At 31.0% G+C, this 24730-nt stretch overlaps 2 protein-coding genes and 1 pseudogene across 4 annotated transcripts in view; 2 read left to right on the forward strand and 1 right to left on the reverse strand.

Annotated features, from left to right (window-relative positions):
* Window positions 1–19611, reverse strand: part of Las (lipoyl synthase, mitochondrial) — a 58510-nt gene extending 38899 nt beyond the window's left edge. For both annotated transcript variants that reach the window (XM_075378654.1, XM_075378655.1), the window contains exons 1-5: window positions 19452–19611; window positions 18779–18983; window positions 16070–16203; window positions 6840–6996; window positions 1296–1353 (exon numbers count right to left, since the gene is read on the reverse strand). In XM_075378654.1, the coding sequence (XP_075234769.1) occupies window positions 1296–1353; window positions 6840–6996; window positions 16070–16203; window positions 18779–18983; window positions 19452–19514 (617 nt within the window). In that variant the 5' untranslated portion in view covers window positions 19515–19611. The remainder of the gene's footprint in view (window positions 1–1295; window positions 1354–6839; window positions 6997–16069; window positions 16204–18778; window positions 18984–19451) is intronic.
* A 557-nt stretch (window positions 19612–20168) lies between these two features.
* The window catches only part of spartin, a 69644-nt gene continuing 65082 nt past the window's right edge, over window positions 20169–24730 (forward strand). For both annotated transcript variants that reach the window (XM_075378312.1, XM_075378313.1), the window contains exon 1: window positions 20169–20297. The gene's annotated coding sequence lies outside the window, so the exon portion shown is untranslated. The remainder of the gene's footprint in view (window positions 20298–24730) is intronic.
* LOC142332456 (sulfide:quinone oxidoreductase, mitochondrial pseudogene) lies at window positions 20490–23594 on the forward strand (annotated as a pseudogene).

The raw sequence follows: 24730 nt of genomic DNA on the forward strand, positions 1-24730 counted from the left end.
GACGTATTAATCCATATAACAAATAATTTACAATAAAATAAAATACAAATAAATTCACCAATTTAAATAAGCCAATACAATTTAATTTAAATTTAGGTCAGAATTTATAATATTTACAGAACTTCCCTTTTTGTTGCTCAGAAAAGCTTCCCTTTTCTGATCAACAAAAAACCAAATAAATTCTGACCTTTACAACAAATATTAAATTATATCTTACAAAATCAAAGCATGTCACTAGTTTTTACGAATTCAAACGTTAAGTTCTACTAACATCAAAATATATATTTACATTCTTTTATTATTTTGTTTACCATATATATATATAACATTACAATAAAATATACTGGCAAACATCAGGGAATATATTTTAAATTATAACTTGGGAATATATTTTAAATTATAACTTAAATTTTTCATGCAATCAAAATGCGAACTAACATTACAGCTGTACAATGCAAAGCGTTAAACAAAAATGTGAATAAAGGGATAAAAATGATTTCAAAGCTATGCTGCTCAGAAAAAGTAGGAAAATCAAGTAAACAATATATAAAATCTATGAGATTAGAGAAGTATCTTCAAATTTCTATTTTTGTCTTATCAAAAAGTAAAAGTTAAACATATTTAGAAAACTATTGTAAGCAGAATTAGAATTAATACACTATATTTATAATTATAAATATAATGCAATAATTCTGTTTACAATAGTTCTCTTACTGTATTTATGCTTATAAAACTAATGTCTCATAATAAAAAACTAATAATTCTACAAACTACTTATAGGGAGATGACACAATGAAGAGCAATTTTCATTCTAGAAAGACTAAATACATTACAATAATTTTAACCAAGAAAAAATTTAGAAGGGATGCAGAAGAAAAAACAAAGCTAACTGTATGATATTTTAAATCTTGTAAAAACACTCAAAAATACTGAGAATCTAATAAAAATGAGACAAAGTAGGAGAAAAAATAGGTAAACAGCAATACAAAATGTCATGAGAGAAGGATGTATTATTTTTTTATTAACAAAATCATTCAAATATACAAATTTGTATGATTTAATTTTTGTTCTGGTTCAAACAGTAAAATGGATGGTGTTATTAATGACAATTTTGATTTAAGGGAAGGGAATGTCAGGTTTCGAAGAACATTCTGATGATGATATTGACAATATTGTAGATATAATAAACATCTAAAGTAACATAAATGAAATGTGAAATTATATTAACCAATATTTATTTCTTATATTAATATTACACAGCATATAAAATATTTATATAAAAAAAAAACACTTACTGCCTTTTAATTTCTCTCACAGTTTCAGCAAAATGATTTGATCCACCATCAGGTAAATCTGAAATCAGATAAAAAAAAAATTCTATTATTTATTGATAATAACATGCATTATACTTTTTGTTTTTGTAATAAGTTGCTTGTTCTTTGCAATCAGTCTCTAAATCTAATACATAATATTCAACATCTCTAAACATTATTTGTTGTAAATCTATTCTTACCCTGCCAGTGGTTAACACTAGGTAGAGCCAACTTCTCTACCAAGTAATGTTAGCTCTATACTGACTGTCCCAGTGGTGCAGAAATGAAGGTGTCAACTAGGGTTGTGCTGATACTTCCTTGTAGTGCTGGGTGGGAAGCGCTTCTTCAGTGGGCTTGGCACTGATGAAGTAGGCTAGAGCCAGATGACTCAAAATGGCCCTCCAGAATGTGGGAGTTGGACAAGGGGCCAATGACCTGTCTGTAAAAAAATCCCAGCTGTTATGAAGCCATTACACCAGCCTTGGAATAGACAGGAGAAATGTAGGAAGAAACTGGACAAGAAATGTGAACTAAGATTAGGGACATCGAATGCACAAAGCCATTTTTAACCCGTTGCATTTGATAATCTATTAACTGAACAAGAAATATATACAACAGACAACATCCTCCAATACAAGAAACTCAATGGAATTGGCATGGGGAGAAGGGGGCACCATGAACAATTTCAAATTTATATAATGGGCATTAATATTATGGGTCTGATAAACATTTTCTAGGTACAGGTTTCCTAAGGAATAAATACACGAAATGCTTCAAAGATATAAAATTGCACTGTTCCGACTGAAGACAATGATGATATACTAAAAGAAGAATTCTACAAGTCTTTGGATAGTACTTATCAGGTTTGTCCCAAAAGTAAGTGTATAGATCTTTTATTTAATTATCTATTGAACTTACCTGAAATTACAAGTTATATTTTTCAAACTATGACCCTTGGGAAGTTACAGAGTGGTTCCAAGGTTTTTCCACTGTTCATAGCAGTACCGGAAATCATTTTCCTTAAAAGTGTGTAGCTCATCGATTACAGATTTTTTTATTTTCCATCGTCCTGAAATGATATGATCCTACAACTTCAATCTCAACTTAGGGAAGACGTGGAAATCGCATGGAGCTAGATCTGGGCTGTATGGAGGCTGTAGAGTAGGGGTATATTCTTCTTCACCAGAAATTCTCGAAAGTGAAGTGTGAGCTGGCGCATTATTGTGATGCAGCACCCAATCATGTGCAATGTCTGTTTGGACTCACTGGATCCATTTTCAAAGTCTTTCCAAGACATCTTTGTAAAAGGCATTATTAACTGTGTTAATGCCATTGCGTAAAGTTGCGTTGTTTCCAATGAATTCAAAGCTAGGGTTGGGTATTGTTGTTTGTTACAGGCTTGGTAAATTTATTATTCTGTTTCGTATTGGGCTTGTCATTTGTTTATCTTTGTTTGGTTTATCGTATCTCCTTTCAAGTCCTGGTGTCAGTCAGACGGGCGTTTTCTGTCATCTTAATAGGACCGCATGTTCATTTCTTGCTTTATTTATTGCTGCCTTCATACAACCCCTTTTCTCTCGTTCCATACATTAGTATGGAACGAGAGATACATGCTCACATCTCTTGTCTTTTACACACACACTCTCCTGTCCACTGCCTAGGTTTGCTTCCCCCTACTTCTCACCATGCCACCATTTTGGCATTCTAGTCCAGGCTTTCACATTGTGCGGATCCACAAGGCTGATCCTCCAGCCTTGGAGGATCAGCTTGCAATTGTCTATCTCGTATAATGTTTAAATATTTTCCATTATATTCATACTCTCATAAACATTGCGGTATTTCTCCATCGAAATATTCTCTAGTTCTACTTGTCAGTATTTCGTGATTTCACCATTCTCTATGTATTGTTTTGCCTCGTTTCTTTGTTATGTTAATCATCAAATTCTGTATATTACGTATATGTTGAAAGTGTTTCAATTTACTACAAACTGCCAATTCTATCGATGCCGAATCTTCTCCAGCTGCTGACTACATTTTCATCGATGCAGAATCTCCAAACTCGCTACATATCTGAGATGCTACGTATTATTCTACTTCTAAACCACGTTTCACCTCTGTATTCTTGATCTGCCATTACAGACTTCGCCTAGGATTAACTGTATGTATTCATATGTACCTTCATTCCGAGTTCATCTCTTGCTAATATTTATGCGTGCTACAGGCAAGTTCAATTTTCGTTATTTATTACATTAAACAGTTATTTTATCAGTAAAATTTGTGAAACATTCAGTTAATTGTATTTTATGCATTTCAATTTCAAGTTTGGTTTAAAAAAACCATTTATTCACTTAAGTGCAGTCACGACAGGTAGCTTATATAAGGTTATGATATTGTTCATGTGCAACATATTTTACGTGCTTACTTATTACAATTTGTTTTTATTGTAATTGACTCTATCATTTAATCTTGTAACTTGTTAATCGCCGACATTAATTCTTATCTATTTATGAATCGAATTGATATTACTTCTTCTTATATTAATCTAAAGAAAATTACTCCTGATGTGAATTTATGTTTTTGGACTTTGTAATTTCATGTTTTCAAGAAAACTTATTTTCTAAAATGAACTCTATTTATGTTCACTTATTTCAATTTGATTATTGTAATTAACTCTTTTTTTTATACTGGAATATTATCGTGGCCTTTTTTTCTACAACTAACTAGAATTACATGTTTTAATTATTTAATGATAAGTTTGATGATGTTCATAATTCAGAAAAGGCCAGTGCCAATAATAAGATTTACTGTAGTTTATTTTTCTAAGTTAATGACATTTGTTCATTGCTAATTTTTCAATATTACAGCATATGTCAGTAATGCAATAGTTTTCCAGTCATACTATGCTTATTGATGTTATGTTTTTCTAAGAATATAATTGTAAATAAGATGTTTTATGTTCTCTTGTGTTCAGGCTTTGTTAAATTGTAGATTTTCAAAATGTGTATTTGAAAAATGTATATTCATGTATTTTCTCATTTAATATTATTATTACTGATATGCTGATTTCAGCTGATATTTCTCATAGCGGGTAAACAAAGCTATCACCAGACAACAGACAATAAGAGCCTACATACAACTTCTAATGATAATGGTATATGGCTGATAAACTTTGCCCAGTTGAAAGATATGTGTATCAAAAGTTCGTCTTTCCCTTGAAAAGTCATATATAAGGGAACATGGTTCTTCCCAGATGGGAAAACAATCAACAAGATTGATCAAGTATTGGTGAGTAGAAAGTAGCACAGTAATATAATCGATGTGAGAACTTAAAAGGAAAATGACAAATCCAAGGGAGAAGCTGGCTGTAGAAGAACTGAAGATGGCAGAGAATATAGAAGTTTAACTACTATATCGACAAAAGGCTGAAAGAAAAATAGCTTTTACTCAAAGATGTCAAGAATGTTGACACATGTTGGACCTGCATCAAGGAAACTATTGAGATGGCAGTAAAACATGTTCTAACTAATAGAAAAGTACAGAAAAGAAATAAGTAGTTTGACGATGAGTGCATGGGCTATTAGAGAACAGAAGACAAAACCAGGAATCGATAGTGCAAAGTGGAAGAGTGGAAAATAAGGAAGAATACAAGAACCAGAGATAAAAAGACCAAAAGGGTATTGCGAATAAAGAAGATTGTACGAATGGAGGAAGCTAGACGAGATGGAACGAAAAACTAAAATGAAAGATGTATATGGATTTTATAGCCTAATTAAAGAACATAATTTCCAGCCAAGAGAGGTCATGATCATACACAGGAATAGAAGAGTATTCTAACAAACAGGGAGGAAATAAAAAAAAAGTAGAGGGAGTACTTCATGTTAATCCCAATATGGGCACCCAAGAGGAAACCCACAATACAGTTGAAGAAAGAGATAAGGTACCAGAATTAGAGGAAGTGAGGAAATCAATTAAGTGCTTGAAATGAAACAAATATCCTGGTCCTGATAATGTACCCAGCAAGTTACTAAAGGAAGAAGGAGAGGAACCTGAAGGAGATATACAAACCAATAGTTCAGTGTTGGATGGAGGAAACATTACCAAAGGATCACAGAGAGTTAGGTATAGTCCCATTGCATAAAAAAAAAAACCAATAAAATTGACAGCAACAACTATAGGAGAATTTCCCTGCTGAATACATGTTACAAGACACTGTCAATACTAATAGTAAGTAGAATAGAAGAACTAAAGGGGTCGCAGGAGAAAACCACAGACTTTAAAAGAAATCACTCAATGATAGAGTACTTGACAAAAGGTTGGAATACGATACCGTAACACATCTCCTATTTGTAGACTTCCAAAAAGCATATGATAGCTTAATAAGGCCAAGGATTTGGAATGACATGAGTGATCTTGGAATCCTGAAGAGATTGATAAGGATGATAAAAATCTGTATAAGCCAGTAAAAGTACTGGGTGAAGAGTCAGAAGTATTCGCTATAGAGAGTGGGGTCAAACAGGGAGATAGCATATCTCCCCTCATATTCAACATAGCATTAGAAAGGAATGCACAAAACATCAATGAAAGTGGTGAAGTTAGCAGGGTTAAGAATCCTCATGTTTGCTGATGAGACAGTAATAGTGGGAACAACAGTAGAGGATATTCAGAAACACATTAAGGAACTTAAAGAAAGTGCAGAGAAAATGGGTCTACAAATCAATTTAGATAAAACTAAATAAATGATGGTAAGTAAAAATGGAAAAGTAAGTAAAGACAAATACATTACAATTAATCGCAACTGATTCGAAAAGGTAGATAATTTCACATACCTAGGAGTAAATATAAGTTGTAAAACTGAAATCGAAGAAGTGGCCCATTGCATCTCAAATGCAAGTAAAAGTTTCTGGAAGTCCAGATCAGTCTCAATAAAGGTAAAATAGGTACAGTTATAAAATTATACAGACCAATGCTAGATGGAGAGACAGAAACATGGCACAAGAGGAAAAACAAAAAACTACATAAGTTGTATGGGCCAATACTACTAAACATTGTCAAATCTAAAATACAGTGAGCAGGACATACAGCAAGAGTGGATCATAATACTACTGTAAAAAAAAACCTGAGCTTAAAATACAATGGAGTCAGAAGACCAGGTTAACCAAGGAAAAGATGGGAGATGGGGGTGAGAGAAATTGTCAGAGAAGCTGGACTGGTTGGTGAAGGTGAATGATAAAGATGGATGAAAAAGTCTGACAATGGAAGTCATAGACTAAAGAGGTCTGTGAAGACAATTTGGTTAAAGAAAAAAAAGAAGAAGCAGAATTATTATCTATTCTCAATTAACAATTTTCGTTATTAATATCTAAAATACTGATGAACTAATTTAAAAAAAAATGTTATGACATCAAAGCAGCTTTTCAGGAGTTACACAGTATACTTGAATAGCATACTTCTCAATTTTATAGAGTACTTACTTTTTGAAATACAAGGTAGTAAAACCTTTTTAAAAACAAAAAAAAAATATTTTACCATCACGATCTACAGATGTTAAAACAATGTAATCAAGACCCCACGCTGCAATAGCCTTAGCAGTATTAACTGGTTCATTAGGATCAGGTGGTGGTGGAGCTCTAGATGTTTTAACAGAACAGAACCGACATCCACGAGTGCAAGTATCACCAAGCAACTGTAACATTGTAAGCAAATTTTGGTTACTGATAAAATAACAAACTTGGTACATATTGTTAATAAATCAGCAACATTCATGTAGAATAAATACAGTTAAAGCTAAGTTTCTTATCTTTATGTTTAGATTTTCCTGATAGGTTAGAATACCTGCAGGACTCAGTCAACCAGTATAGGCCGCTTATCACACCTATTTATGGTTGTAAAGAGTAAGTTTTATAATGACTAGGACAACTAATGTTGCCTCTGAATGAAATATCAGCAATGACATGGTTTTAGGACATTCAAAATATGATACTGGTTGAAATGTCAAATGGTTGCTGTAAATGGTATAAAACAAATGAATGAAAATTTAAGAGAAGTAGAAAGATTATGACAAAGAGCATTTTCATTGACTATCAATCATCACAAACAACTTAATGATAAAATACAAAATTTCAAATCACTATCACTGATTAAAACTGATATTTTTTTTGTTTTAGAATAAACTTTTGTAAAATTACCCACCACAATTTATTTTACAAATTTTTATATATTGGGTATCATGCATATTAACAAACTACAAATATAACAGAAAGAGGTCTATATACAAACTGTTGGAATTTTACTTTGAAAAAACAGATGAACTGCTTGGTTTAACTGTTGTTATGTTACACCCTGGAGACAAAATGTGTATCACTCTTGATCCCTCAAAAAATTATAAAAAATAAGCAACACTGATCCGCATACAAATTGATGATAATGATCTTATGAGATTGGTTTGGTGCCCTTTTGTATGCTGCTCCTAGTATCATACCGTAAGGAATAATTATTGCATAAAACAATGTGAAATGCTTCAGAGGATTGCTATAAAACTTGACATTGAGAATCGTATTGTTTGCATAATAATGATTACAAATTCTACAGCTGTAACATAAAAACTGATGGGAAAATTTGGATGGTATACATACCATCCAAATTTTCTCATCAGTTGAGGAACATCCTGTTCCTCATACTACAGTTCGATCCTTGGCTACAAGCAAATTCCATCTGTACTAGTAGTTTTTTTTTTTTTTTTTTTTTTTTTAAGGGCGAAAAACGGTTGAGCGTTATCATCGCCCGGAAAATAAATAAATAGATAAAAAATAAATAAATAAATAAATAAATAAAAAATAAATAAATAAAAATAATTTCAGGTTTTTAGATAAAATTAAAACTTAAAACTACTATCACAGAAACATAATCCGGAATGGGTGTAAAAGGCCCATTCTCGGATAACAAAAACACTAATATGTAACTTAAAACTCTGTTAAAAACTATCACAGTAAAAATAAATAAAACTTAAAACTATGTTAAAAACTATCACATTAAAAATAAATAAAACTTAAAACTAAAAAAGGAGATAAAACTTAAAACTAATATCACAAAAATCTTATAACTAATATCACAGACGAATTTAAAAAACATACAAAAAAAACAAAAAAATCCGATAGGGAGTGTAAAAGGCTCCGTACTCGGATAACAAAAACAATACATAGGACAATACATACAATTATGAAAGAACACATACTTATTAAATTTTTTGCATTAACCCTATACTATGTAAAAATATAAACATCCGGTTTAAAACCTCCTTATCGTCACGCAAGATACCACGGATGTTACCAGGTAATTTAAATTTACGACGCAATGCCGCATAACATATGCAGTCCACGAGTATGTGGCGCACAGTCATGCGGCAGTTGCATCTTGGGCATAGAGGTGGTTGTCCTCTTGTAAACAGGTACTCGTGTGTGACTCTCGTGTGTCCTATCCGCAATCGACAGAGAACTACTTCCTCACGCCGGGGTTTTCTGTATGAGGAGTTCCATGGTAACACAGAATCTTTAATCTGACGGAGTTTATTATCGACAGTAGCTGTCCAATCACCTTGCCACCTTGTTCTTAATAATTGTTTTACATTGTTAATGAAATCAAAAGTAGCAACTCGGGTGGTGAAAGGAGGCTGGTTACATGCTTCTTTGGCAGCGGAATCTGCATGTTCATTACCTGGAATCCCTACGTGGCTAGGGACCCAGCAAAAACTTAATTCTGTGTTGCGATTATTCAACTCAGCGATTGCGTTGTAAATTTCAATGACGATAGGATGTTTGGAATAAAAGTTCTTTAAGGCTTGGAGAGCACTACACGAGTCACTGCAAATAAGAATTTTTCTATATTTAGGGTTAATGATGTTTAGAGCCTTATTTATAGCATACAGTTCAGCGGTAAACACACTCGTAATACTGGGGAGACCAAACATATAAGTTCTCTCATTGACAACAAAAGCACACCCAACCGTATCGTTTTGTTTCGATCCATCAGTGTATACAACCGCGTCTGGTTTCGTCTTGGAGAGAACACACTGAAACATCTGCTGAAAGACGATAGATGGTGTTGATTGTTTATTACATGTAGTCAGGTCAAAATTAAAATTTATAAGGCTTATTCTCCATGGAGGATATGAGCAAGGGTACATAGGAAAGAATGACGGTGTGTCAACATTTATATGCTGCAGCAGACGCCAGGTACGGACACCTACAGGTGCAGTACGACGTGGATGATCCTCATACTTTCCTAGATTAGGATTTTTAAAGACTGACTCAAGAGCCGGGTGATTTGGCTGTCCTCTGAGACGAGCAAAATACGATAATAAAAGCTGGTCTCGTCTATCCCAAAGTGATGGTTCACCACAGTCTACAAGTAAGCTTGCGACAGGACTTGATCTAAACGCGCCTGTGGCAAGCCGAAGGAAAGCATGATGTACACTATCCAGCATTTTAAGCACGGTTTGACGAGCTGATGAGTAGGCCACACAACCGTAATCTAAACGGGAGCGAACAAAGGAATAGTAAAAACGTATCATACATGATCTATCGGCTCCCCAGTTGGTGTTAGTAAGGACTCGCATCATATCTAAAATTTTGGAACATTTTGTTTTCAATTCTTTTAAATGTTTAACCCAAGTAAGACGACTATCAAAAATTAAACCTAAAAACTTAACGTAATTAGAGATAGTAATAGTCTCACCGTTCAGAAAAATTTGCGGAATAGAAGGGTTTCGTAGCCGAGAAAAAACTACACATTTTGTTTTTTCGGATGAAAATGTGAAACCAGTAATCCTGGACCAAGCTTCAAGGTGATATATAGTGTTCTGCAGTAGTCTCTCTGCTGTAGGTGCCGAACGGCTTGCAATGTAGATAGCAAAGTCGTCAGCGAATAGAGAGCATGAGACAGGAGCCTGAACACATTTGGTAATATCATTTATGGCTACAGAAAATAAGGTGGCACTTAATACACTACCTTGGGGCACTCCATTCTCCAAGATGACACTATCTGAGAGCGAATCATCTACACGAACACGAGCCGTTCGGTGATTTATGAATCTCCGGATAAAAGCAAGCATATTGCCCTTGATTCCCCATTTTTGGAGAGTGTTAAGAATACCACGTCGCCAGGCTGTATCATACGCCTTTTTTATATCAAAGAAGATAGCGACGAGGTGTTGCCGATTGAGGAAAGCGTTTTGTATGGCTGTTTCTAGTGACACTAAATGGTCAATGGAAGATCGTCCTTGTCGAAAACCACACTGTTCTGGAGATAGAAAGCCATGTTTCTCCAAGTACCATGTAAGTCTGCGGTTTACCATTCTCTCCATTATTTTACACAACACGCTTGTTAATGAAATAGGGCGATAGCTTGAGGGGTTCGTTTGGTCTTTACCAGGTTTTAGTACTGGTATAATAAATGCTTCTGACCAGCCAGGTGGGAAGACTTGTTCGGAGAATATACCGTTGAAAATATTCAAAAGTTGTTGTAGTGCCGAATTAGGAAGGTGTGAAAGCATGGAAAGGCGAATGTTGTCCGGTCCAGGGGAAGTGTCCCGTGAATTTTTAAGTGCATGTAACAATTCTTTAAATACGAATGGAGTGTTTAATTCACCAACCGAATCACCAATGTTTAACGACAACACCTCCATTTGTATCTTGTACCGTTGAAAATCGTTATTATATGATGAGGTGAGAGACACCGAGCGGAAAGATTTTGCTAGACTATTTGCCACTTCCGAGGATGATGAAAGGAGTTCTCCTTCATCAATAAGACCAAGAATAGATTGTTTCGGTGATCCGAAGATCGCACGAATTTTCTTCCATACAGTAGACGTGGAAGTAGTGCGTGAGATAGTGCTCACGTATTTCGTCCATGAATTCCTCTTAGCGTCCAAGAATACTCGACGGCACACCGCTCTAGCCCTACGGTATAAATTTAGATGTTCTGTTGTGGGCCTACGATTAAATTTACGTAGTGCCTGCCGTCGATTCCTAATAGCAATTTTGCATTCATCGTTCCACCATGGAACGAAAGGACGTCTAGGATTACCCGATGTTTGTGGGATATATCTGTTGGCATTCTTAAGTATCATGGACGTAAAAGAAGAATATTGGTCGAGGATGTTCGCTCCATCGTCATACTGAGATTGGAATGCTTTACAGTATCCGTTCCAATCTGCCTTTTCAACAATCCATCTCCGTGGCATTCTTTTAATCTCGCAGTCTACACCGAAACTAATAATAATTGGTCTATGATCACTGCCGTGATAGTCATCACAAATCGACCAATTAAAATGAGGGAGTACATTCGGTGAGCATATGGAAAGATCAAGGTTAGATACAGCACCAGTTGATAAGGACATAAATGTGTGTGATCCATTATTCAGTAGGCAAAGGTCAAAATCTTGTCTCAATCTGTTTATCATATTTCCTCGAGTGGAGCAGAAGGTTGAGCCCCAGGAAATATGATGGGCATTGAAGTCTCCTACTATTAACGATGGAGATGGTATTTGTGTAAGGAGATTTGAGACATCTAAAGCACTACAGAATTTATACAAGGAATATCAGCTGAAATCAACATATCAATTGTAATAATAAATGACAAATACATAAATATACATTTTTCAAATAATTATTTTGAAAATCTTTTACATTAAATAGGAGTCTAAAAACAGTTTAAATAACTAAATACATTATTATTCAAACTACAAGATGGAATACAAAAGCAATAAATATTACTAGAACAAATCACAATAATAATTACAAAGAAGTCCAAAATCATAACTTCACTTCAGGAGTTATTTTCTTTAGATTAATTTAAGAAAAGTAATATGAATTCAGTTCATGAATAGATAATAATTAATCTCTGCACATAACAAATTAAATTAAATGATAAAATCAGTATTTACAAAAAACATTTCAAGTAAAAACGTAATTTACCCTCAGCAACTGACTTTTAAACAAAGACTTTTAATGAACATTCAGAATATTATTAATAATAGTTATCATTAATATCATATAAAATATGTCACACATGAAAAACAATATCATAACCTTTATCTAAGCCACCTTTCATGACTGAAGAAAATGGTTGTTTAAGCCGATCTTGAAATTCAAATTCATAATGTACAATTAATTAAGTATTTCACAAATTTTACTAATAACATGACTGTTTAATATAATAAATAATTTTGCCTTAATCATACATTAATTTTTGTAAGAAATGAACACGTGAATTAAAGTACACATATATACATACAGTTTATCCTTGGCGTAATATACGATGGTGTATCAGAAAACACAGACGTAACACTATGTTACTAGAAATTGAATAATTCGGAGCAACAAATATGTAATAACCAGTTTGGAGAGATTCTGCATCGATAAAATTGGCTGGTTTGTAGTAACTGAACCACTTTCAATACTAGAAGTTATCTACTGAATTTGGAAATTAACTTATCAAAGACACGAAGCAAAACGAACATAGAAATCTGTAAATTCACAAAATACTGACGAGGAGAACAAGAGAATATGGCGACCTAGAATTACCACAACGTTTATGAATGCACGAAGGTGATGAGAGTATTAACACACTATACGAGAGAGAAAAAGAGGAGACCGAGACGCAGGTCCACACTCCGTGGAAACTTTTCCTGCACTGCCAAAAAGTGGTGTGGTGAGAAGTAGGAGAAGTGAACTAGGCAATGGACAGAAGAGTGTGTGTGGGTGTGTGTTAACAACGGGTAGTGCACAAGTGTTAGTATGAGAACGATAGAAAAACATGTGGGAAAGAAACAGCAATAAATAATGCATGATAGGAGTACGCCGACAGAACAGTCAGTCTGACTGACGCCAAGAGTCAAGAACGAAAAACAATAACCCAAAACAAACCTATTCTAAAAGATACACATAAGACAAGCCCTACGGAAGTACACAATAAATTTACCAAGCCTGTAACAACTACAAGACCCAACCCTAACTTTGAATTTATTGGAATAAAGCAACTTTACGCAATTGGCGTAAACAAAAACAAACCCCCTCAAAACTGGAAGCGATTATGTAAAGTACACAAAAATATGCAGATTTCAACAAAAATGAAAGTAGTATTAGCAATCTGACTGATACAATAGTAAAGCTCATATTATACACAGTTTTTCTTGAAAGAGTTATTAGATAATGATAGGAATACAAAGAATGTGAAAGACAACCATATAATGGAGTTTCTGATCACCATACCATCTACCCATTTGTATTTTTAAAGATCTTCTTTGTAAGATGCTCATCATTGAATGAATATAAGACAAAGACAAACTGCTACAAGTCTCAATCAAGATGCCTTCAGTCTAACTGCTTTGGTAGACAGTTCTATCGGCAAATCAGAGCCTTCATGACTTTCTTTGATCAAATTTCTTTTCAACCTACTACGTTACTTACTATTAATTGGATCATATAAACATAAAATAGTTTTAGCAATAACCTTCTAAAGCAGACATAACAATTTTATCTAATTCTAACACTTAAGTTTTCTTATATTACAGTCCGTTTTCCATAAATGTTCCTACCTAAAAAAACAATCTCAGATATTAATAACTGTCTCCAAAATTCAAAATAGAAGATTTTGACAACTGGTTAGAACCAGGCTTCTGAATCATCTTACAAACTAATTTAATATACTTTTCATTTAATTCTCATTATTATAATCAATTTTACTTTCCTGGCATCATAGATCTAGAGGTGTTCTACAACTAGGAAAGCATGTTAATCAGACAAAAAATGGGATATGGGGTTTTTGAATCTGTTGACATTTCATGACCCAGAGAACCCAAAAAATAAAAAAAAGTAATGGTAATGTTCGTACGTATGTGTTGGCATAATTGAATCTTAATAACTTTTAACTGGATACACTAATTTTGATGAAATTTGGCACAGAGACTCGTGGTATGAAGTAATTTGTAGATAAAAGCTTGGATTCAATGTCTTCAGGGGGTAGGATAGATGATTTCTTTGGGTTTAATTTTCTCAAAATTTTGCAAACATAACCCGACTTTATTTTAATCTCAGTATATGCATACATGGCTATCTTACCATTAAAAAAAAAATTGCCTCTAAATTCTCCCCTTCCACAAAAATTGAACTATCTTTTATTTATTGCATATTTTAACAGAATTTTTTAAATGTTTTTCTAAGCATAGTATTGCAATAAATAAAAAAAAAATACTCTGTAGCAATATTGGAGCTGCGGGAGCCGGTCAAAGTTAAAAAATATCATTTTTTGAATTCTTTAAACTGTTTTCATGTATCATTATTTTTCTACTATATAAGAATAAATAACCAATGCCAGGAAAGTATAACAACTTAGTTGTCAGCTTTTACCAATTATCACATCCTCACTGACTACTGCAAAAGAATTAGACTGCAATCAAATAAAAAATTTAAACATATTGTCAATAGTTCATATGCTCTTTTTCTTAACTAAATAAACTATTGTTTATAATTAACTGATGGAAAATTCATTTATATATTAATGTTGTCAATTGTTTTACTATTATCATTTCTGAAATTTTGATGTAAATAAATTTAAATAAGAAAAAGTTGTCATTTGAACTTTTTGAAAAAAAATCATTAAAACTGACTTTTAGATGTTTAATTTTGCTTTAATAATTTAGTAAGTATTGTTATTTAATAATATTATTTGATTTGAATTCACTTGTTAAGGTTTGATAAAATGTTTTTCTATTTTATTCAACTAACACGTAGAAAAAAATTTCTATGTTGAAGAATTACACATATAAATATGAGTTTTAATTAAATATACACAAGTAAAAACTTTACATCTACAAAGGATTATTAAATAATTAAAGAGGCAAATGAGAAGAGTGGAATAACTATTTAACAGAATAAACTGAAACTATCTGATGTTAAGTTGGCACCCCTTATACAGAAACGATCAGTTGTTCAAAAAGAATTTCCACTGCTATAACATCTTTTGTTTATTTCAAAATGTTGGTTTTGCTGAAAATGTGTACCGTAGAAGAACACATTTCTTTATAATTAAATATCTGAGATTATTAAATTTCTTAATAATCTCTAATTATGACCGAATCAGTCATAATTCGGTCAAATATGTTAAACAGTACAGTGAAAAGTCTATTAACCATGACCACTTTTATAAGTGGATCGAACAGTTTAAATTTGGGCAGTATCTCTGATTTTCATCGTTTTGAGTGATGCTTTAAAAAATTACATTGAATGATCTTATTTGCAAGGAAAATTAATAAAAACTGGGAAATTGTTGAATTTTATAGTGGGAGTATTGGTACTAACCACTCCATTATCAATGATAAGCTGGATTACTGCAAGTCATTAATCTATCAGATTTAGCCATAAAAATCTAACAGATTTTTTACTTGTTCCTCTAAAGAATTTTTATGTCAAAACATTATATATTTTTATTGTCGTCATAAAATATTATTGATATTTTTAAATTATGTAAAATTGCTTAACAAGTAAATATTTAAAAATAAAAACCTAGAAATAATTGAATTGAAATTCCATAAAAACTTGCAGAAGCCAAAAAATGGGAAAAAATATTTTCTTTTTATACTAACAGCATCTTTTTATTTTAAAAATTCCTACAGTACCTTAATAGCAAGGATGGAATGAACAAAATTAATTTTTTAAAAGAATAAGACATCAGATTGTTACATAATTAAAAAAATAACATACCATAATTGTAGCAGTTGCTGTTCCATGTGTTCCTCCACCCCAACATTCACCAATATTTGGACATCTTGCTTCTTCACACACCGTATGAAGATTTAAATTTCTTAACTGTTCCTTCAAGCGAGAGAAATTTTTTCCTACAAAAATAATAATCAATGTATTGTGGATGTAAAACTAATTTTTACAGTAAAACCTCATACATCCATTACTTAATTAATTAATGGATTAATATGGAGGTTTTACTCAGTCTTTGTTAACTGCTCTTAAAAAGAACAAGATAGTAAAAAAGTAATATAAAACTAAACTTAAAAAATTAAATGAAGTTGTTACCTGTACACAGATTATATCCAGAAAGTACTATTTTGTTATTAAAAGATATACATAACTTTCAACAAAGTAATTTCATTATTATGTGGAAAACATATCTTAAACTACTTTTCTACATACAGAGTAGAAAGTTCCATGATCATTAAGGCACTTTTCATATCATGTAATCAGTTTTTCCATTCATTTCTCGACGAACAGTGCCACCAATGATGATAACCACTGCTGTACTGTATTTTCATGTTGGCATCATTGTCATAGCCCTGACCAGTAAGGGATCACTTGAAATAAAGAAACAAGTGGTAGTTACTCGGCACCCAGACAAGACTATAAGGTGCTTCAATTGCTCCCACATACACTGTTCAATTAGATTAAGTTTAACTGATAACATGTGAATGAGCACTGCTTACTTTCCAGATACACCTTGTACATATACATATGCTTCTTCTGATTTATTGCACTATGTTTACTTTCTTTTTTATACAGTGTTGATGTAACTGGACAATTTTATTCTTTATTGTGTTTGTGTATGATAAACAATATAACTTTTAAGCAACTTGACATCACAAGTCACTTCTCAGAAAGAATAGCCATTTACAAAAATAACATGCATTTTATGGAAGGCTTATTAGGAAAGTGACAAGTAAAGTAGTTTTGTACTGCCCTTTTCACCAAGGCAAATACACTACAGTTAAAGAGCACATTAAACCTATTGAAATACAGGTGGTATTTAAATCTAAAAGTTACACTTTCATTCTATTCACTATAAGGATTGGCAGAACAATGAACAAGATTACTCTTATTGATAGTAACACAGATTGATGCCTCCTAACCTCAGTTGCTTTATATGCATCTCAGCTATACAACAGAATGAAGACTATAATGAAAAAAAAATAACCCCTTTTTATTGTGAAATAATCAGTTATACTACACAAAAATATAATTCTGATCTATTTGTTTCATAAATAAATACGATATTGATATCAATATACTGTGATATTTATTTAAAATTCTCTTATTCTGTTATTTATCTACTCTAAAATTTGTTGTGGTCAGTCCCTACTAGCGATAAATAACAAATTCTATGAATGAAATCAAATAAAGTTTTAGAAAATTAAAATCAACTGACATCACAAATATCTAATTAAATATTATAATACCAATGTTCTTTCCTAGATTAATGATTACTGTTTGGCCAAACCTCTCAAATCTACTTACCTCCTACTAGGCCATCTACAATTACTATTACTTCTGAAATTCAATCTACCAAAACCCACCACATTTTACCAGTTTGACTTCTCTTTTTCTTCTCAATAATACACAAAAAATCTCAATTTTATGACAATGATAGTCTAATGTCTTTCTTTTTTTAATTTTGTAAAATCAATGAATATTTTAATAGAATGAATCTCAAAATACTAGATGTATTTAAGTATCATAGATGGCGAGGTAAAGAATGCTTCCTTTTAATTTCTACATAAGCATCCTAAACAAAGCTGGAACCCTGATTTTGTGTCATAGGACTTCTTGTCTGAGGTGGATTCTTTTGAATACATAATTTGTATGCAAAGGGCTTACGTTGTTGCTCGAATGAGTTCAAGATAATTTCTACTTAAATATAATTTAATTCTTTTGTGTCAGAAATATTAATAAAAGTGAAAGTTTTTCCACTCTAATGATAACTACATATTAACTGATTAATATTGACTACATATTGCCTGATATTCTACAGATTTACAATTAATGGCAACACAGATTATTCATTATAATAGAACATAAGAGAAAGAGACTACAAGCCATCCTACATACTTGATAAATTTGTGTATGTTTACAGGTACAAGAGGTTGTATGTTGAAATGTTTAATATCTTTATAAGTTTATATCTTTTCTTTGTATGTAAATAATTACAGTTGTGGTCCATTACCATTGTTGTAATTGAACCAGACATCCTCCCCTGAAATAAATTAAGGTACGAATCATTATGATATAAAATTATTTGAATCAAGACTTCAGAAATTTTCTCTTGAAACAAACATGCTCAGTAGATTGTAATAATTATTCTAAAGTTCTTAATTAACTTCTTGTTTTCAGGAATACTATCATAATGGTATAAGTACATATGATATACAAAAGTAATTTAATCATAAATTGATTTTTACATTACAAAATAATAAGGAATCATAAATAAATATAAAAAAAACAAAGATCAACCTGATCTTAAATTCATTAATTGATTGATTCAGAACATGTATTGATATGGGAAAAATTAATTCAATTAATGCAGGAACTACATTGTTTGAAAATCTTTGTACTTCTATAAGAAATTACATGAAAACAACTTCACTTGTACAAAAATAATGCAAAATATTTAAAAATCGTATCACTTACCAGTGGGTATTTGTGTTTTTAGCCATGGTGGTAATCTCAAACGTGCATCTTCACCCTTTTCTCTTTTTAATTTACCTTGATAATCACTCCAATCCTCTTTTAATTCTCCCTCCTCTGCTTGAATAAAATCTTGAAAGCCAGGCCCACTAGCTAATTTTTCTCTCAATTTTTCAACAGTTGCTGATGTATGTTTACACTTGTAACACTGTAATAAAATTAAAGTGAACAATTATTGTATACTAAACAAAAAATAAATCAGTAAATAGAAAGTAATGAACTGAGCTATGATTTATGTATTTATAAGATTACAAAACCACATGGTTACAAGCCTACTAACATAAAGCCTTCAACTAACACTAATAAAAGCTATGACAGTTCAGATATTTCGAATTATTTCTTTTACTATGGTATTCATCAAAGACGTTGGAGAGAAAGGATTCACCACTTTGTGTTAATCCAGTATCACTGTTCTTAGTTTTATATGTTAATTTAAAAACATAGAATCACCTTTCTGTAATATATTTCCCCTGCAAACTAGACATCAAGAAAATATGATTTTCCGTTTGGGCTGTAGAAAGTAATACACATTACCATTTTTAGCTTCACAATAATCATAATAGAGTTTTACGTTATAACAAATTTAAAATTACCGTACCACATTGTTAAAAATTACCTCTAAATTAAGATAACTTAATCTTGATACTCTTCTAGAAAGAACACATTGCCTTATCATCATAACTATAACTAACTTAACTTTAAGATTTGATAACGAGTGCAAGAGAGGTTAAACATGTTTAAGTCAAAACAAGGGTCAATATCACTTTGGCCAACATAGTTTCTTCTTCAGTTAAACATTATTTTTTCCCCAAGAATTTAATAAATGTTATTTTATAAATAAACATTATGAATTTTTATATGTGATTAATTATGCGTCTACAAGAATACTCTAAACTGAATAATTTTTTAAAGATTATTTGGCATAATGATAAAATATTAGGTAATAGATCAATTCATTTTTTAACGAAACACGATTATCTAGGAGCCAATTCTGAATAAAGATAGGATTCTCCAGTTTAAAATTGTGATGAAATTTTACTTGTGAATTGCGATGAAAACAAAATTTTTATTAGCAATATTCTCATAAATTCATTAATAATCTAAAATCAAATGAATTTTTCTGAACGATACATAAAAAAGAAAAATCAGAGAATTAAAAATTTAGTAAAGTTGGATTTTGTAGAATTCATTATACATTTAAAGTAACATTTTTATGATTTTGTGTAAACCTCGCAAAAAAATTCTGCTACTATATTTTGAAGATAGAATTTTGTAAGTAATCGTGATAGTAGTACTGGTTTTCATTCAACATCATATGATCGAATGACGTAACATTTATACGAGGTTGTTTACTTATTAACCTTGAAACCGCGTTATTTGTGTGGATAATTATTACTTTTTCCGGAATGTTAGATTTGTAGTGCAAGTAGATTCTTTGTTTGGACAATATCTAATATCATTGGTATGTAAAATAATTTTCCACGAGCATGTTTATAGTTGGTTTTACTATCATGATGTTATCCTTTACAACAATTAACTTATTTCCTTGCCAAAATATATACTTTTACTATCTAGTCACAGGAAAAGAATTTTTGTTATGCATGTAAAAAGAAAAACCTGTTTTGGTTTCTTAAACACCATTTCTTAGAAGATAATGTTAACAAGATTAAATGTACCGAAAGTTGTGCAACACCATAGCGTTTCAACACTGAAATTTATGCATGAAAATGTCAGTAAAACGTTTTGGGCTGCATTACTTAAACACAATTATTCAACTGATACTGATATAAATAAATCAGTATTAGATAAATCTCCGTTTTCTGAATTACATTGTGATGTGTTAGTTGTTGGGGGTGGTTCTGGAGGATGCACAATAGCTTCAAAATTTGTTAATAAATTGGGAAAAAATAAAGTTATTATAATTGAACCACGGGATTCACACTATTATCAGCCGATGTATACATTAATTGGTGCTGGTATTAAAAAGACTTCAGATTCTGAATATGCAATGAGTGCTGTACTTCCATCTGGTGCTACCTGGCTTAAAGATCGTGCTGATAGATTTGAACCAGAGAGTAATGTGGTTTACACAAAAAATGGTTCAGCCATTCATTATAAATATTTAGTTGTTGCATGTGGACTTATATTACATTATGACAAAATAAAAGGTGTTCCAGAAGCACTGGCTATGGAAGATAGTGGTGTTTGCTCAAATTATACACCAGAATATGCTGAAAAAACATTCAAAATATTACAGAATTTGAAAGAAGGTAATGCTGTATTTAACTTTCCAACTGGTCCCATTAAATGTGCAGGTGCACCATTAAAAGCATGTTTTTTGTCAGAACATTATATTAGGTTAAATAATAGAAGAAACAATATTAATTTTTTTTTTAATACTTCATTACCAACTGTATTTGCTGTAAAATATTATGCTGAACCATTACACAAGCTGTTTGTTAAGAAAAATATAAATCTTAATTTTAGAAGAGATTTAGTTTTAGTGAAACCAGACTTAAAAGAAGCTACATTTAGGTTGTTAGATAAAACATTTGAATTAGAAACAATTAATTACTCCATGTTGCATGTAACACCACCGATGAGTACACCACCTGAGTTAAAGTCTGCCAAAAACCTTGTTGACAAAAGTGGGTTTTTAAATGTTGAGATAAGTACACTACAACATGTTAAATATAAAAACATTTTTGGACTTGGTGATTGTACAAATCTACCGACATCAAAAACAGCAGCAGCTGTTGCTAGTCAAGCAAAAGTAGTTTATAAAAATATATCGAATCTTATGGAAGGTAAAGAAATGTTAAGTTTCTATAATGGGTATTCATCATGCCCATTGGTCACTGGTTTTGGTACTTGTGTTCTGGCAGAATTTGACTATGAACATAATCCATTAGAAACATTACCAGTTGATCAACGTAAAGAACGTGCTGTAACTTATTATTTAAAACGTGACATTTTTCCTAGACTTTATTGGCTTTGTTTAAAAGGATTTTGGAATGGACCAGAAACAGTACGTAAAGTATTACATTTAGGTGGTATTATTAAACAAAATAAGGTTGGTTATTAATTGAAATTAAATTATAACAGCATATGATTTTTTAAAACTGTAAATCTTTTTATTCATTTTTATAAAATAGTAATGAGAAATAAATAATTGTGGAGTATAATAATACAAAATAATGTAAGGATGGAAAACTTTCTCCATTTAATGATAACTGGAATAAAATAAATAATTTGGTCTTTATTAATAGTTTATGTATAATTTTATCATCTTTTTCAGTAGTAATTACTGAGTTATAAATAATAATGTCATTTTCATGTATACTTATTAACTATTAAAAATAGTACGTTGTATGAAAAATATAATATGTTTAGTAAATATTTTTATTACATAATATTTTATGTTTTATTTATATGTATATTTATAGTACTGTTTGCCATTATTTTTTTTTTGTATAGAAATTGCATAACCTCTTAAAAACAAAGAGATTTGTTATGATATGCTCTAGTATTTTTTTCATATCTTAGTACTTTTTTCTCTTCACAACTTTCAAATGTTTTTCTTTTTTTGACTGTGTGTGTTTAGATACATATGATGTATATTGTGAAATACCAGTTTTATTTCCTAAGTTAAAAGGAATGTAATTCCAGAGTATTTCATACAAAGATTGTTTCAGATTTTATTTTAATTTCCCCCTATAAGTTTTTATTGTAGTAAAATATATCCCCAGTGAGTAAAAAAATGCTGCAAGCTGAGGAAAATTCTCATTTGAAATTTTTAAAAAGTTTTTGTAAAAGTTGTTTAAAGTTAATTTGCTTTAATTTTTATATCTTTAAATCTTTTTCTAAATGTATCCTTAGCTAATAAAATAAAAACAATTTTGCCAAAAGGAGATAGGGGAACTTATTTTTCATTCAAAATAATGAAAAAGCCGTTTTCAAGGAAAGTTATTTCAAATTGTGTTCTTGTCTGTTAAACAAAAATCTTAAGATTATTTCATAATTTTTTGCCAAAATACAACTTGAGTTTTTAAATGAAACAAAATTTTTCATTTAAATTTGTATGAAATATTTTTCATATTATTATTATTGACTATTCTGTGCATAAGAAAACATCATAAATCTAATTTTGATCATAAGCACAATACATTAATACACATTTCATATGAAATGTGACACAATTAAGATTCAATTATGCAAATTACTATCTATAATTAAAATCATAGATTTCTGTGGTGGAGTGTTAGCATCTTTGCCTTTCATCCGGAGGTCCCAGGATCACATCCTGGTCAGACATGGCACATCTCATAGCTATAAAATTACATTTCCATATCCCATGCACAAGTTTCAAGCTTATGTGTGGTGAGTATATATATATAATAAAATAACCAAATTCAGTAACAGAAAACCTAAAAACTAATGCCAAAAGTCGACTTTTGCAGGATCCCACATCATCAGTCAGTACAAAATTTTACAATTATGTCAAACAAAAACAAAAAATAAATAAAAACTTAAAAATTTAGAAAACATAAACCCTATAACATTTTGTAGTTGTTAGGGTTTGTTTTATAAATAAATTTTTAAGTTTTTATTTATTTTTTGTTTTATGTAATTGTAGAATTTTCTACCGACTGATTAAGCAGGATTCTGTGAAAGTCTGTTTTTGGTTTAGTATTTAGGTTTTCTGTTATAGTGTTTGCTGGTTATTTTGTTAACTTAGGTTAATTGGCTTATTGGTTAGTATTTTGATGAATTATTTTAAAATTTTCAGAAAGATATATATATATATATATATATATATATATATAGGAAACCTGGGCTCAATGAAACTTGCAAGGTGAACTTATATATATATATATATACATGTATATATGTTTGTATGTATGCATGCAAGTTCACCTTGCAAGTTTCATTGAGTCAGAGTTTCCTACATCTACAATACTGCATTAAGTGAGAAATCAAGGTAGTGAGAAAAATTGAAATACTGAGCTTTAGCTTCAGTTTTGTATGAAGTGTAAAGAAAAAAAAAATTTAACAAGGTAATTATGGCACAGTGCTAATATTTCAGCCTTTTATCCAGAAGGTCTAGGCTCAAATCTAGATATGCTTGGGATTTTTTATGCTGTAAAATTTCCATGCATAACCTGTACCGTGAATTAACCATTTAAAAAATTGGGTTACTTTTTACAATTTTGTGGAAAAATTAGTGTGTGAGGAATTCAAGATTATTTCTAAACAATTTTCAACCCAAATTTTTAAAAGTTATTCAAAAGTTGAAATTTGATACAAATATTTGTATATATATGCCATGTATTCCAGTTTTGGCCATTTTTTCGACCCCATTGGATAAGAGGAGACAGAGGGTATTGTTGAGGTTGCTGTTATAAAATAATGGCATTATCAGTCATTGTGTAATGTGTGTGACTGTAATGTTGAGGTAGGTACTAATGCAAGTAAAAATTAACAAAATGTTAAAAATATTATAATAGTAAAAATTAAAAGAAAAAAATGAAATAGACATGTTTCCTTTGTATAATGAAGATAAAAAATAACTTAAATTATCTGATAGTAATATACAATAAAAGAAAGTTGTTGAAGTTGTTCAGAGAGTGACTAGTCATTTTAGTAAGCCTTGGTTATTTTCTGTTTATTCAATAAAATTGAATGATAAATTATCCAAAAAATGAAAGAAAAAACCCTAAGTTAAAAAAAAAAAAAAAATTAATTGATATAATAGGCTAAAGAAAAATATTACAGCTTTTAAAAATAGCTCGGGCAATATGAAGATGCAATGTAAAGTTATAAACCGAATTATATGTAAATGTAAGAAAGAAGTGAGTTCTGAACTCTTAGTTGACAATGAAAAAAATTACTGAT

The sequence above is a fragment of the Lycorma delicatula genome, chromosome 11 (assembly GCF_047948215.1).
Source record: "Lycorma delicatula isolate Av1 chromosome 11, ASM4794821v1, whole genome shotgun sequence".
Lineage (NCBI taxonomy): Eukaryota > Metazoa > Arthropoda > Insecta > Hemiptera > Fulgoridae > Lycorma > Lycorma delicatula.